We start from the raw sequence: 15370 nt of genomic DNA, 5'->3' as shown, positions 1-15370 counted from the left end.
CTTTGTTAAATCTCAAGCAATGGTATTGAAAATTCAGAGCAAATAAAATTAGAAATCCAGAGAAAATATCATTTTAAAATGTATTCATAATTGTGAAAATGAAATATATTGAGTTTTCCCCTTGGACATGAATTGAGCTAGAATAGTTTGGTATCTTTCTCAGTCCATGTGTTTTTAACTTCTTAACTGACAGTAGCACACCTGTCTGTAATAAAGTTTTAATTAGGGGTCCAATTGGGCTTTAATAGTTTACATAACTGAGGAGCCCTGTAGTTATGGTGGGGGAAAGTCAGCTTATTTACACAGTTTTATATAGCAGAGGAGTGATTAGTAAAACCAAAAAGTAAATGTTTGATTTTTGATAATTTTAGTAATAAATGTATTGATATGTCGCGTCAACGTCTGAACAGGTTCACAATATTGTCCCCTTGACTTGCCGTCTGTTGCCACGGTGATTAAGACGCTACAGAGGCTTTTTCTGATTAGCCAGTCGAACATTTAAGTTAGCTAGCTAGTAAACCAACTGTAGGTAGCTATTAAAGGTTACAAAACTAACCAGAGGGATCGATAACCTGCAGTCATGGCATCTGTTCTAGACGCTCTCTGGGAAGACAGAGACGTTAGATTCGACATAACGGCGCAGTAAGTTACCGTTATCATTGAAATCGTTTGGTATTATTTCTCCACCGTACAAGCTAGTTAGCTCAGCTACGCTAAGATTTGGCTTCGTCAGATGAAGTAATTCGCCTGCTGCTGATGCTAGGCTGCAAGGTTTTCCCCATAATTGTGTTTAGCTGTATATTCTGTTGTGGGGAAAAAAACGTTTTACTAAAGCTTTATGTCACATTTATCTTGGTGTATAGATGTCGTAGATAAGCTTTAGCCATACTAGCATCACTGTAACCAGCTGTGATACGCTTAACGTGATCTAAATTAAGCCTCAGCGCTACAGCTATCACTGATCAATCTGTCAATCTATCACACAGGCAGATGAAAACTCGTCCAGGGGAAGCACTAATAGACTGTCTGGACTCCATAGAAGACACGAAAGGAAACAACGGAGATCGAGGTAGTTAGCTATGTTGAAGGTTAAAACTATCTCTCCAAGTTGTGCGTGGCTGGTCAATAACAGATAATGTCCACTTTTTTGCAGGACGACTGTTAGTAACAAACCTGAGAATCATTTGGCATTCTTTGGCCCTGCCAAGAGTCAATTTGTGTGAGTACACCTGCATGATTAAACGCATTTATTTATTGTATTGTTTGATTCTGTCTCCACCAGCAGGCCATCAGCTGAATGTGTCTGCCCTCTCTTGGAAATTCATGGCATTAAATGATCTTATTAAATTGTATTATGTGGCCATCTTCAAAGGATTTAAACAGCTTTTATTGTAGGATTAGAAAATAGGCTTTTATCATTTGGTGAGATGAAGCTCATGTCTTCATGTCATTATGTATGTTTTATGTTCAGTCAATTTTAATTTTTTAAAGTTTTTCCACGAATGAGCACTACAAGTAATATTGAGTGCTCTAAAATAAAGAAAAGCATACTGAGATATGGAATAAGAAACTAGCCATTATCAGATATCATATGAGAATCCAAGTGTGGTTTGTGTTTTAAGGTTGCAACTTTACTTTGAGTTCTCACATTTGCAAGTACATACCAACAAAGGACAGAACAGTCTAGATGACTGGAAGAAGCCAAGTGTGTAACCATATGAAAAATCTAGCCAACCTAAATGCAAATCTGTTATTTGTTTCAGCTGTGGGTTACAACTCCATCATCAACATCACAACAAGGACAGCTAACTCAGTAAGTAAACCTTTGTTTTGTTTCATTATTTTATTATCATATTATTTCAAGTCCAGAGTATTTGTCCGTAATCCTTTTACATTTCCTCAAACACATTGCATATACTGTCTACATTATTGGTAGTTCTTAAATGAATTGAGTTTGTGTTAAATATGTTGAGTCTTTTTAGTTATAAGTCAGTCACTTCTGTAGTGGAAAAATCTTATCTATGCAAGGACAAAGCCAATAACTGCAATGTTGTTTTGACATGGTATTGAAGTAAATAATAAATTAAGTACATAAAAAATGTGATAAAGATGGATAATTCCTGAATTGAATGTTCTTTCCAGAAATTGAGAGGCCAAACTGAAGCTCTCTACATCTTGACAAAGTCCAACAACACAAGATTTGAGTTCATTTTCACAAATGTGGTTCCAGGAAGTCCACGGCTCTTTACTTCTGTCATCGCTGTACACAGGTAAAACAATGCTGAGGGAATGTTCAATTCTCTGATTACGTTCTCCATAAAATGTATGTCCTACTAAACAATTTAAAATGTTTTGTTTTGCCACAGGGCCTATGAGACATCTAAAATGTACAGAGACCTGAAATTGCGAGCCGCTCTCATTCAAAACAAGCAGCTAAGACTCTTGCCCCGGGAGCAAGTGTATGATAAAATTAACGGAGTTTGGAATTTATCCAGTGATCAGGTACTGCTGCTTAAAATGAAAATGTAGAGTTTCTCTGACAGCACACATATTCAGACTAAAACAGAATTAGCTCTACATAACAGGAGTTCAAAAGTTACATTGCATATCCCAAATGTATTATGGTGTGTATACTTTCTATTGTCATTTTTAACAAGCTTTTAATGAGCAGTACAGTTGTATGAAAATGTTTGTTAACAATGTAACAAGTGGTTTTCCGCCATTAACTATGTTGTTACTTGAATCTCTTCTTTCTTAAGAGTCCACATCTAATACATGTAAGGTTACTCTTTAAAATTGATAACTTTTCCTTGACTGAGGTTGGTTTTCTTTTTTTTTAGGGTAACCTTGGAACCTTCTTCATCACCAATGTTCGGATTGTGTGGCACGCCAACATGAACGAGAGCTTCAATGTCAGCATTCCTTACCTTCAGATTGTAAGTACAATACACTAAATAACCTTACCTATCCAGTCCTCACGTTTTACATGAGGATTTTCTATGTTTTAGTCAGTGGATGATAAATATTTGTTTAGTGACTCTTTGACTTTAGCACTGTGCCATTACAGAGTGTTTACCAAGTTACCAAGTTGAGGTAGTTTCACTTCAGTCATAGACAGACTCCACTGTACCCTTGCACATGAGCTGCTACTAATGATCGCGTTTCGGTTGTAAAATCATGTTTTGTTTCTCTTTCAGTTTGAGATTGTGTATCTATTTTATTGTTATCTTTATCTTGTTTTTTCCCCCAAAGTGGTCTATCAGAATAAGAGACTCAAAGTTTGGCCTGGCTTTGGTGATAGAGAGTTCACGCCAGGTAAGCTGCTTTTCTCTGCAGTTTGAGACACATTCACCTAAACTGATCACAATACAATGATTTAATACTAGTAAGTTTGTTGCTTCGCATACACAAATACACTCTGTCCTTTTTGTCTTTAGAGTGGTGGCTATGTGCTCGGGTTTAAGATTGACCCCGTGGATAAGCTTCAAGATGCGCTTAAGGAAATCAACTCATTGCATAAGGTGTACTCTGCCAACCCCATCTTTGGAGTGGACTATGAAATGGAAGAAAAGGTAGCCATACGTGCATAATTTTAGAATCAATGACCATGAACACCTTAATAGTAAACATCTCTTAAAGTGTAAACTGTTGAAACTGGAAGCTGATCTATTTTTGAATGACTGTGTCATTTTAACAGATGATTTATCTACATTCCCTACAATCCCTTCCCTTTATCTACAATGTTTTGAATATTCCATTGTAGCTTTCTTTTTCACCAACTGAGCTGATCTTGTTGTCATAGCGCTGTTTGTCCTAACACTGATTTCAGCCCCAGCCGTTGGAAGAACTCACAGTGGATCAGCCTCCTGATGATGTGGAAATTGAGCCCGACGAGCAGACTGATGCTTTCACTGTGAGTGTGCCGCCCTTCCACTCATCAGTCCTCTGGGAGTCAATGGTTTAGTTTTCAGACTCTCAGAATAGCTGTTAGCTAATGCCCTTCAGCATAATGAACAAATATGAATTTATGTTGCCTAGTGCTCGTGTTTGTACGGAGTAACATTATTACAGACAACATGCCCCAGTTATTTTGATTAAATGTATGAATTGAAGTGTGTGTGTGTGTTGTTTGCCCACAGGCTTACTTTGCTGATGGAAATAAGGTAAAGTCTCACTATTCGTTTTATCACAAGCTATAATTGCAAAATATGTTGTATAGTATGTTGTGTTATAACATCTTCTGGGCTTTGCCACAGCAACAAGACCGTGAGCCAGTTTTTTCTGAGGAGCTGGGCCTCGCCATTGAAAAGCTGAAGGATGGCTTCACACTTCAAGGACTGTGGGAAGTCATGGGCTGAAATAATATGAAACATGTATGTATTCTCTGTGCACATTGTGATTATAAAGGCAACAGTTTATTTATTTATAGGTCAGGTTAAAAGTTGTACATTTTATGCAGAGATACTTTTTCATAAAAAGAAAATATACTAAATTATGTATGTCATTTATTGTGGGGAGATTTGTATAAAACATATTTTCTTGTAGTGAAAAGAATGTGAAATATAAGCAGTTTGTATTGTTTAAAGTTAATAAATGTATTTAAATGGATATTGAACAGTGCTTTTTTTAACCTTTCAATAACATGTATGAACTAGGTTTGTGCTGTATCTCATAAACAGTTCATTTGTATGTGGAAAGAACACAATGATCTCAGGCTAAATGCATAACTGCGCAAGGCACTAAAGTATTTTAAAAATCTAAAAAGAGGACAAACTGTCACCTCCTGTGGCAGCAGCTGTTCACTGACCCCGTCTACTTGTTAGGTAACTCCCCTGTGGATATCTCGCACACAAATACTGAGTCACACTGTGAGGTGGTCATTACTATCAGTGAATTATGATTCCCTCCACATGTAGACGTCCCTAGAATACACACGTTTGTAGTAAATGCCAACCATATCTGTGAGTACATAAAGTAGAGTACTGGAACAAATAGTCCTGCCTGTGTTAAGTGTGTTAAAATGTGTGTTTTTCTAGTACAACGATATATTTCACCCTATTAGATAGACAAGAGTGAATAAAGTGAAAAGATCAGAGGTTATAATTGTGTGGCCATACAACAATGTTGTGACTAATCGCTAGGGTGACAAGGCTCCACAGTTGTTTTTGCTCTATGACAGCTGTGTGAGCCCTCCGATTTGGCCAACCTGAATTCTTCATGGATGGGGTGGTTGGCTATATTTAGAGGGGCACGGTTATATTGAAGTGGCTTCAGACCTGGCTGTCTATAGTTCTCTTTCTTCACCAGCTAGGACAGTCTGTTGTGATCTGCCCCACTTCCATCCACTTCCTGTCCTGAAAGAATGGATCCCCAAGGCTTGAGGGAAGATCTCCGTCTGTTTCAAACCACTTTGTTGCAGGATGGACTCAAAGAGCTTCTGAATGAGAATAAGTTGATTGACTGTGTCCTAAAGATTGGAGACAGAAGCATCCCCTGCCATAGGCTCATTCTGGCGGCCTGTAGTCCTTATTTCCGGGAGCTGTACTTCTCAGTGGACGGCAAGGAGGCTGACAAAAAGGATGTTGTCCTGGAGAACTTGGATCCCAATGTTATGGAGGCGATAGTAAATTACATGTACTCAGCTGAGATTGACATCAATGATAACAATGTGCAGGATATTTTGGCCGTTGCCAATCGCTTCCAGGTCCCTTCAGTGTTCACAGTTTGTGTGAATTATCTCCAGAAGAGGCTGTCAAAGAAAAACTGCCTTGCCATCTACAGGCTGGGACTGATGCTGAACTGCACCAGGCTGGCAATGGCAGCTCGAGATTACATTGCAGACCGGTTTGAGACCATAGCCGCGGACAAGGATTTCCTAGAGCTGGCTCCACCTGAACTCTTTGCCGTTATTGGAGCAGATGCACTGAATGTAGAAAAAGAGGAGGCCGTGTTTGAGACCCTCATGAGGTGGATCAGAAAAGACAAAGAGAAGCGCATGAAATCCTTAGAAGAGGCCTTTGAGTACATTCGCTTCCGTTTACTCCCAGAGAAGTACTTCAAGGAGAAGGTGGAGAAGGATGACCTCATTAAGGCTGACCCCGAGCTTCTCAAAAAAATCAAAGTCATAAAGGAAGCCTTCGCCGGGAAGCTGCCCGAGAGGAAAAAGGGACAAGATAATGAGGAGGGAGAGGAGGGAAAGTTGCCCGGCTATCTAAACGATAACCGCAGATATGGCATGTACACCAAGAACATGATTCTGATGATCAATGACACCGCTGCCGTGGCCTACGACGCCCAGGAGAACGAATGTTTTCTTGCCGCAATGGCAGAGCAGATCCCCCGAAACCATGTCAGTCTGATATCAAAGAAGAACAATCTGTATGTGTTGGGAGGACTGTTTGTAGATGAAGAGGACAAAGAAAACCCATTGCAGTGTTACTTCTACCAGGTATAAACATTTAATTTACATTGCAGAACACATCCAAAGTAATTCCCTCATTTCTTTTTTTTTTCAAATAACTTACAATGTGTCTTTCAGTTGGACAGTATCACTGCTGAATGGATTGCTCTGCCACCCATGCCCTCCCCCAGGTGTTTGTTTGCCACAGGGGAATTTGAAAATCTCATCTTTGCTGTAGCAGGAAAAGATTTACAGTCCAATGAGTCTCATGACAGTGTTCTGTGCTATGACACTGAGTAAGTTCGGTAAACCAACAATCTGGATATGCTCATTCAGTAGAATTTACTTATTGAAAACACTGGTGTGTATTTATTATTGAGCACGTTCTCTGTTACTTTATCTGCCCTCTTAAGAAAAATGAAGTGGACTGAAACTAAAAAGTTGCCCTTGAAAATCCACGGCCACTGTGTGGTGTCAGAGAACGGGCTGGTGTACTGTATTGGAGGAAAAACAGATGACAAGTAAGGTTGCAATGCCGAAACATTTTTATATTTAGTTATAGTGTGGTTTTCACATCGCATTAACCATTGTTGGGAACCATTGTGTCTCACTGGTAAAGTAAAGCAACCAATAAGATGTTTGCATACAACCACAAGAGGTCAGAGTGGAGGGAGGTGGCTTCCATGAAGACACCCAGGTCAATGTTTGCTGCAGTTATCCACAACGGCAAGATTGTTGTCGCTGGGGGAGTCAACGAAGAAGGCCTCACAGCTGCAAGTGAAGCCTATGACTTTGGAACCAACAAGTACGTGCTTCTATTATTATACCCCTCAAACTGTTGTGCATGGCTGGTTATTGTTGTTTTGAATTTCCAGTTTAAAACTTAACTTAACCATGTTCAGATGAGTTTCAGTCAAATATTCATAAAATGTTGCAGCTTTAAATCAAGCTTGCAGTCAAAACAAAGACTGGTTTGTCATCCTCAGATTATATGATTTTGGATTCTTAAAGCGGAGAAAGCATTCAGAAAAGAAGAAAGAAAAGAAAGAAAATTAAGCATAATTTGTTTGACAGATGTACAGTATATGTTTTCTTTCTTATTCCTTTAATTGTCTTTTGACGCCTTGTGGGGACCCAACCCCCAGGTTAGAAACCACTGCTTTAAATCCATATTGAAAATAAAAAGTCATGGATCTCTTGCTGAGATTGAGTAAAAAACAACATGGAGACATCACATTTATGCAGCCGAGTGCACCTTGTTACAGGTGGTCACCCTTCACAGAGTTTCCCCAGGAGAGGAGTTCAGTCAACCTGGTCAGCTGTGGAGGGCTGCTGTACGCTGTAGGAGGCTTCGCCATGATGGAGAACGAGGACAAAGAGTGTGCACCCAGTGAAATCATTGACATTTGGCAGTATGTATTGTATTTTGTTGCATTATATTTTAGTAATATATGTGATACCAAACAATGTCATCTTGTTCACTTGCTTTTACGCAGATAGCTTTCCTCTCACAGTGTATTTTAGTAACATTTTTAAACTGCCTCACCAGGTATGAAGATGACAAGAAACAGTGGACTGGCATGATTAAAGAGATGCGTTATGCAGCTGGAGCCTCCTGTGTGTCCATGCGTCTGAATGCGGCCAGAATGCCCAAACTGTAACAACAGTCCGGCGACAAACAACAGACTTTCACTTTACTGCTGTAGGCAAGAATATTATGTACATGCTCTTATCTAGTGGCTTACATCAGACACGTCGCCTTTGCCTGTTCTGAGAGTGTTTCAATAAAATGTATCATGGTTTTATTTGGCTTATTTCTCATAAGTCATCAGTCTAAACTTGAACAGTCACTGTTGTTTGGACCAGACATTAGTGTTGATTCTGATCTCCTGAAACATATCACTTGTTGAGGATTTCCCACCACCCCACTTCCACCCATTAAATGAGTATTTTACTGTTTAACTGGTAAAGGTTTGCATATAAATTAAAGTTTCCTTCTGTGAATCTGGAAATGTTCCTATTCCAGTCATTTACATGTATCCTGTAACTCTTCAGTATTAAAATGTCTCTCACAGACTCACTGTGTCTATTTGACACTTGAGATTTGTTTGTTTTGAAGCAACAGTTTTAACACAGTTCATAAAACATGGACATTATTCAAAACCAGAAATATTGACAATATGAACACATTTCATTTTGAACAGTTTAAGGCAATATTGTTGTTGCTTATGTTCAGAAGTTCTACAAACACAGTTTAATGGTTTGTATGAACTGGTATACAAAACTCACCAAGAGAGGAAAGACATATCAGCTGATGATCAGCTACTGATCATTTTAAACTTGCTGAGCCTCACCATATTGACCTACTCCACAGCAGCATGTTATGTGCAAGCAAAACACATGATCGCCAAAAGTGTTAAATTCCATACCCTTAAATCTTCAGTCGTAATAAATTATCTAAAACATACAAATCTGTTCAGTTTGTTGAGCAACACTGACAATACCAATTAAAAAGAGATAATGTAGCTTCACATTTTATTTAAAATACTAATTTTCATACAAAAGAACATAATACACAATCTCACTTAACATGAATGAGGTAGATTCATGTCAACTTTATGCTCATTGACTAAAATAAGGAGCACTTGATGTTTTTAAAACTGGTCAGTCATCAGCATGAAAACTCTCAAAACCAAACTCTAAGCTCAGCGTTGAATGTAACATTACTTTCATTATTCAATAAATAAGGCCTTCAAGGTGAAAGCTCTCCAAATATTTTCTCCTTTAGATATTCCTTCCAGGCGTCCTGCGTTGAGAGCTCCATAGAGTTCCACTCAAAGTGAGGGATCTGTAAAACACAATGATTTCACTGTCTGAGAGTCGTCTTTAAGGGACATTTAATATGATTCAGTGTAAGAGATGTACAATACCACATACCAAAAAAAAAAAAAAGTTTTCTCACCTGAACCACGAGGTATCCCAGAATTTCCAGGTGTCTTTTCCTCATCAGGGTTTCACCTTTCATATGGTGGGAATTCTTGCAGAAGGACTTTGAATCAAGAAAGTCCACAGCAACTCTGAGTGATGAGTAAAGACAGACTGTCAAACATATTTCATTTCAGAGTGGTCTAATTATTCATCTTTGATGTTCAGGCTGTTTTCTGATATAAATGCCCTACCGCTGAGCTCCAGGTGGCAGCTCGTCCCTGGTGTTTTTCAGTGAGCTTGTCCCCCAGTGAACCTTTCCTCTGTCGGAGATCTGCAGTGTGCTCGGCTCACTGTAAGGCACTGGCTGCAGCCGTTTGTCCAGTATGCATTCAAAGTCTCAAAAGACAAAATGTGGTCACATTACACTTCCACCCTACGAATATTTGCTCTGTTTCCTTTTCACTTCTGTTGAAGCCCATACGATGGATGTATTCAAGCCTGCGATCTCCAGCTGGTTCCATAAACTGTTTATAGTTTGTGATTGCTGGGATTGATATTTGTTCATTACCAGCACCGGAGATGTGACATCACAGTCACAGTGCTCTTAATAAGAGTGCAGGGAAATTTTAATTTAACGGAAATGTGTGTGACATAGAGCTGCAACGAAATCTTAGTCGAAAATCAATTATTAATCAATCGTTTCAGTCATTTTTCAAGCAAAAATGTCAAATGTTTGCTGGTTGCAGCTTCTTAAATGTGAGGATTTGCTGCTTTTCTTTGTCATTTATGATAGTAAATGAAGAGTCTTTAGGTTTTGGACTGTTGATTGGACAAAAGAAGCAATTTGTCGCTTTGGGAAATTTTCACATTTTTTTCACATTTTATAGACTAAAAGATTAATCGATAATGAAATAATCGTTAGTGGCCCTAGTGTGACCGTACCTTAAGGCTTGTATTTAGTTGAAATTGCATTGTAAATTGACTTGATACATTGCAGGTACAGAGGCTACCCATCATATGAGCTTCTTTTTTCCTTTTTCAGAATAGAATAGAAGAGGTGAGATACAATATCATCAAATCAGTGTTTAATTGGAAATGGAAAGTTACCCAGTATTACTCACCTACAGTGTAAAAATATGGAGTGACAACTGCTACTCGAACACAGTTAATGCCACCAAGAACTTCACCCAGCATTTTGTGGATTTGCTGCTGTGCAGGACTGATGGTGCCATTCCCTGACAAAACATTTTGACAGGTAAATTGATAGTATAGATTCCTTTTAATTCCTTTCTAAAAACCAAACAGACAATCATTCCTCTGTGCATCTTTCTACCTTTCTTTTGCAACTGCTGGCAGTAGCGCTCATGAAACCACGGCACCTGGAACTCAGGACACTCGAGACACACGGCGCGATTGAGCTCCATGAGGCGCAGTCTGGTCCGCATGTTGAGGGCGTCAGGTAGGGCTGTAAGAAGTAAGGAGGTACATAAGTCTTATCTAACCAGTGTGAGGTGCTTACATCTCAAGGTGAATATTTTACTACCGATGCAAATTAACAATCATATTATAAACACAATTAAAAGCAAAGTGGGGACATACTTTCTAATTGGGCATCCAGCTTTCCCAGAAAGTCGATACAGAAGATTTCTCTGACTAATTCCTCAGGAAAACAGTCAGCCACAGCCAAAGAATATGCCAGAAGAACTAGCAGGTGTGGGTCAAAGGAGCCTAAAAACACAGAGAAAGATGTTACCCTAAGCTTAAAATAAGGGAGAAAAAAATGTGTAAACTGATTCACTTACTAATATGAGGAGTGATGCGCTGAATACAAACATCATAAAACTCTTCAGCAGGATCATAATTCAGGACAGAGAAGGGCAGCAGGGTGGCATATGTTGCCGAGTGGTGAATCTTAAAAATGACACAGAAGTACAGTTAATATACATTTAACCACTCCAGATTTAACATACTGTGATGTCTCTGTGATGAGCACCTTGTCGATGTCTTTAATGGCCACACTGGCAATTCGGTCCATCAGGGGAGGGCAGACGTGATTTATCCTGGTTAAGAAGAGGGCCAACTCTGGCACATTGGTCCAGTTTATTTGGTCCATCATCCTCTGCAGAGTGACCATCGTCTCTTCGACCAGCATTTCCTCAAACCACTCTCCCGAAATGTACTTGAGCTCCTCCAGCACCAAGTCCAGCCGGTCAGCCGTCTGCAGCCTCTCGTGGCCGCAGCGGTTCACAGTCTGCAGCAGACGCACGTACTTGCTGGGAGTGTTGTGGCGGTAGGAGGGATCGTTGCGCATCCACTTGGCAACGGCAAAAGAGATGGTGTTGAGGTCATTGAGATTGCACTGGGTCACCACTGCTTCCACCCGTGAGATCACGCCCTCGTCAAGTCGCGGGCAGGCCAGCATGGACAGAACACGGGTCAGCATGGTCACTTCGTAGGGGAAGACGCTGCGCTGCAAAAAGCTGCGAGGTAAAATCGTTATCAGTCTACGTTTTATTCAGTGTGACGCAAAATTGACTCTGTAGCTCAAATAAACACTTACTTGATCAAAATGTTTCTTAGTTTAGTGAAGAACTCTGGGTTCTGGTATTGCAACAGAAAAAGGGCTTGGGTAATTCTGGCCACCTCCACTGGCTTGTAGACATGAAGGTTCCTTTTGATTACTGATGCAATTCTGGAAAATAATTTAGCAATTATACAAAATATTTAATTATTAAATATTTCAATACATCGTGGAGAGCTGTCTCTTTGCATACACACACTAAATAAAACCACAACATTATGATGAGGATCCCTTAAATTAGATTTTTTGTTAATAAGATATGACATGAGTGGGAGATCTGACAATTGAAAAATAAACGTTCTATAGTAATAATTATTATTATAATAATAATAATTAACTACACAATCAAGTCACTGTTTTTAAACGAATGGACCTTGTGGTGAGATTTTGTCAACTGCTGGTTCCAAAGTCCAGAATGAATTTTCAATCTCAACTTTTAAGACAACATGGGTGAGAAGTCCTTAAAGTGCTCAGAAAAATTTGTACATCTACAATTCTGTGACAGCTGGGCAACTGCATCTGTCAAGGAAGATCAAGGGACACGATCGAAAGCACCAGAAGAGCTCCTAAATGGGCCTGTTTCCAAGGTCAAGAATGAACATTCAATCTCTACCTCAAAAATGTTTTTCTCATTCTTGTACGGCAACTTGTTATTACTTTTCAGATGACACAATCCTGATATATCTGCAAGAAGTTGATATTGGCTGATATACTGACTCCACTTCTTGAGCTATGCAGGTGCTTTATGGCAGAGATATGAACTCACTTGTTCAGTAAGCTAAGATTCCTGCTCTCAATCTCTTCTAGAGCTTCAGCTACAGCCAGAGCCTGCTGTGCATTGAGCTCGTCCGCCAACAGGAGGGCAGTGTTCTCCAACCTGAGAGGGATGAAACCACATTGGACACCTGTTAGAGTCAAGAATTGCTGTAAAAGGTTAGATTTCCAATCATGGATCACTCCACTGAGAAAGATACGAACCCTTCTCTGATCTCCTGACTGGCCATCGGAGCCAGAGCAACAAACAGTTTGGTGAAGGAGAAAGGATCAGTACTTGAATCAACCAGTTCAATTAGTCTTTGTTTAACAGCCAGCCTGAAGTCGCAGTTGTTGAACTGCAGGGACTGATACAGCCCCATGATGATGCTAATGTTTTCTGCGTCCAGCCTGGGAATGTTGCACAAGAGGATCTCGTTGCACTTCTCCAGCAGAGGCCGGTGGCTGTACCTGATGTTGCGCAGGAACTGCACCACTCTCCGTGGGTTGTTATAATTTGAAGGATCCATGGTGTCCAGGAGATGGTCTGCCCTGCTAATGAGGGCATCCCGAAGCCGGGGAGACACCAGGGACGACACGCTAATCATCAGTGTAGTTAGGATCCTAGGATGATGGGAAAAAATTGCCAGAGGGTAAATACACAATATGTAGGTACTTATATTTGAAAATATTTTATCACATCTGTCTCATGACCAACCTGGCATCATCAATAGACGACAACCTCTGACCCACAATTCGGGCGATGTGGCCCATTAGAGGACTGTGTTGAAGGTGCTGATCACTTAGACAGATGGCGAACTTGGATAGGGATGCCATTGGAAATCTGCAAAAAATCCACATTTGTGTAAAATCTCATTAGTGCTGAAACAATTAGATGTTTAATCAATAAATCAGTGGGCAGGAAAAGTTTGATAAAAGTTTATCTTTTCAGTAATTTGTCAAGCGAAACTTTTAGGACTGACTGTTGAGGGCATCACCTTTGGACTCTGGGAATTGATGATGCAGATTTTTCACTATTTTGGGCATTTTCTAATTACTTGATTAATTGAAAAAATAATTGCAAGCTTAATAAATAATGAAAATGATAGTTAGTTGGAGCCCTTCATCTCATTAACTCAAAACAAACTGATAAAAAAACAAGACAATGTAATACAATCATACCTGTCTACTCTGAGCCATGCTTCTGAAACCAACTGCTGAACAAGGGAGTCATGTGGATCCACATTCAACCTAAAAGATGGACAATAATACAGTTATCACTACCATCTTATCAATCAAATACATAACACTTAAATCGATTGTGTCGATATCTTAATGTACCTGAGGAAACTGTAAAGCATGTCGACCAACATAAAATCATCCATAAGATTAATTTTGTTCTCCGCCAAAACCCGGAGAGTCAAGAACTGCGGGTGACTCTTGAGGAGCTCGACAGTCCTGAGCATCTGTGGTTTCTCTTTCTGAAACTTCCACAGCATCCCCACAGCCCAGCTGACATGGCTCACTGTGAGCTTGGCCTTGTTCTTGCCCACCACATCAAACACCTGGTCTTCAGCAGAGCAAACCCGCAGTTGCTCCAGAACCTGGTGTCGGTTCACTGTCTCCCTGTGAAGGAGCCTCCGAAGGAAGGAATTAACACACCGGAGCCGCAGCATCTCCACAGACCTAGGCTCAAATTAAGTATGCACTGGGGTCTTCATTGTACCAACACAGTGTCCACTGTCCACCTCAATGTCAAACCAACAGAAAGGCTCAGCCAGCTGAGATCACATCCACAAAACTACAGTCTGGAGGCAGTAGATGTTAGGTGCTCCTTTAGGGACCTGCGTCAACTGAAGAAAAAACACACATAAGAAACACATTATTTTAACCTGTATCACAATGTCTTAAATTATGTTTGGCTATATGTTTAACTGCATGCACAAAGAAAACCCTTGCATGACAGTGAAATTAGCTCAGTGTGACATGCTGACCTCAGGTTCAGATGATTTCATCTTGCGAACAGCCCCATTCAGAGATTTCATATGGCTTTCCTTCGGTGCACCACTATACTGAAGTGAGCTACCAGTAGCTAAGTTCAGTTTGCTAACATGGTATTCACGTGGATGTGGAAACAATCCCCTAAAATGACTGACAACCCCAGATTAGCCCTGCTAGTTGGATTCTTAGCTAGATTCCTGCAGATTATAGAGATTAAAACATTATATATCTAACATAAATACAATACTGTCATTAAAATCGCTCATTCAAAGTCAATATTACCTAGCATGTGTGCTACAACGTTTCACTTCCGTAGCCAGTGACATAAGGTTGATTTAGAACTTTTAAAACCCTGGGTTTTGCCTTTCAGGCAGCAGCGCATGCATGCTGGGGAGATCGAGGGCGTCCTAAGAAGGTAACCAATTGTTCTGAGGGAATTTTTTCGAAGTGTAAATGCCTTGCATACCCGTGTTACCCTTCTGTATCACTCATAGCAAATACAAATCAACTTTACAGGGTCCTGCACGAAGCCTTGGTGGAAGTCAAAGCGCTGTTATTCAGCAGCTGATTGAAACTAAATGGACGGGATGATTTAAGCAGCCAGAGAGAGAATTGTACCTGACAGGTGAAAGTCAGGGCATACATCTCCCAAGACTTCCCAGCTACGCGCCCCGCTGCGTTGACTGGCGCACGATTCTCGAAATACA

At 40.1% G+C, this 15370-nt stretch overlaps 3 protein-coding genes across 4 annotated transcripts; 2 read left to right on the top strand and 1 right to left on the bottom strand.

The window, feature by feature from the left end:
• The first annotated feature begins 518 nt into the window (after positions 1-518).
• On the top strand, positions 519-4449 carry bbs5 (Bardet-Biedl syndrome 5). The gene is made up of 12 exons (XM_070915169.1): positions 519-642; positions 987-1069; positions 1154-1219; positions 1764-1813; positions 2143-2270; positions 2367-2502; positions 2841-2936; positions 3253-3315; positions 3438-3572; positions 3830-3913; positions 4140-4163; positions 4257-4449. The coding sequence occupies exons 1-12, from the start codon at positions 581-583 to the stop codon at positions 4356-4358; spliced, it is 1029 nt and encodes a 342-aa protein (XP_070771270.1). The 5' UTR covers positions 519-580; the 3' UTR covers positions 4359-4449.
• An 898-nt stretch (positions 4450-5347) lies between these two features.
• Positions 5348-8435, top strand: klhl41a (kelch-like family member 41a). The gene is made up of 6 exons (XM_070915102.1): positions 5348-6448; positions 6539-6696; positions 6814-6921; positions 7020-7205; positions 7666-7812; positions 7950-8435. Exons 1-6 carry the CDS (start codon positions 5363-5365, stop codon positions 8059-8061), a joined length of 1797 nt encoding a protein of 598 aa, XP_070771203.1. The 5' UTR covers positions 5348-5362; the 3' UTR covers positions 8062-8435.
• A 624-nt stretch (positions 8436-9059) lies between these two features.
• On the bottom strand, positions 9060-14338 carry fastkd1 (FAST kinase domains 1). 2 transcript variants are annotated; one of them, XM_070915099.1, is made up of 14 exons: positions 14004-14338; positions 13837-13913; positions 13381-13534; positions 12888-13286; positions 12676-12786; positions 11889-12020; positions 11322-11808; positions 11131-11239; positions 10928-11056; positions 10662-10793; positions 10450-10563; positions 9580-9724; positions 9363-9477; positions 9060-9248 (listed from the first exon to the last, which is right to left on the bottom strand). In XM_070915099.1, exons 1-14 carry the CDS (start codon positions 14336-14338, stop codon positions 9153-9155), a joined length of 2535 nt encoding a protein of 844 aa, XP_070771200.1. In that variant the 3' UTR covers positions 9060-9152. The 2 variants fall into 2 exon arrangements, with proteins under 2 accessions (XP_070771200.1, XP_070771201.1); XM_070915100.1 differs by having other exon boundaries at positions 13381-13506; positions 13845-13913.
• Positions 14339-15370: the final 1032 nt, after the last annotated feature.

This window comes from Enoplosus armatus, chromosome 11 (assembly GCF_043641665.1).
Source record: "Enoplosus armatus isolate fEnoArm2 chromosome 11, fEnoArm2.hap1, whole genome shotgun sequence".
In the NCBI taxonomy this organism is placed as follows: domain Eukaryota; kingdom Metazoa; phylum Chordata; class Actinopteri; order Centrarchiformes; family Enoplosidae; genus Enoplosus; species Enoplosus armatus.
The sequence above is the reverse complement of the archived record's forward strand: the minus strand, read 5'-3'. Positions and strand labels throughout refer to the sequence as shown.

Coding starts and splice junctions, on each gene's coding strand:
- bbs5 (XM_070915169.1), top strand. CDS start 581: ATGGCATCTGTTCTAGACGCTCTCTGGGAAGACAGAGACGTTAGATTC. Junction 1,220..1,763: donor CCTGCCAAGAGTCAATTTGT/GTGAGTACACCT, acceptor TATTTGTTTCAG/CTGTGGGTTACAACTCCATC. Junction 2,937..3,252: donor GCATTCCTTACCTTCAGATT/GTAAGTACAATA, acceptor TTTCCCCCAAAG/TGGTCTATCAGAATAAGAGA.
- klhl41a (XM_070915102.1), top strand. CDS start 5,363: ATGGATCCCCAAGGCTTGAGGGAAGATCTCCGTCTGTTTCAAACCACT. Junction 6,449..6,538: donor TGCAGTGTTACTTCTACCAG/GTATAAACATTT, acceptor TGTGTCTTTCAG/TTGGACAGTATCACTGCTGA. Junction 7,206..7,665: donor TATGACTTTGGAACCAACAA/GTACGTGCTTCT, acceptor ACCTTGTTACAG/GTGGTCACCCTTCACAGAGT.
- fastkd1 (XM_070915099.1), bottom strand. CDS start 14,338: ATGCTGCGGCTCCGGTGTGTTAATTCCTTCCTTCGGAGGCTCCTTCAC. Junction 12,021..12,675: donor AATCTTAGCTTACTGAACAA/GTGAGTTCATAT, acceptor ATTATTTTCCAG/AATTGCATCAGTAATCAAAA. Junction 11,809..11,888: donor CTAAGAAACATTTTGATCAA/GTAAGTGTTTAT, acceptor TTTACCTCGCAG/CTTTTTGCAGCGCAGCGTCT.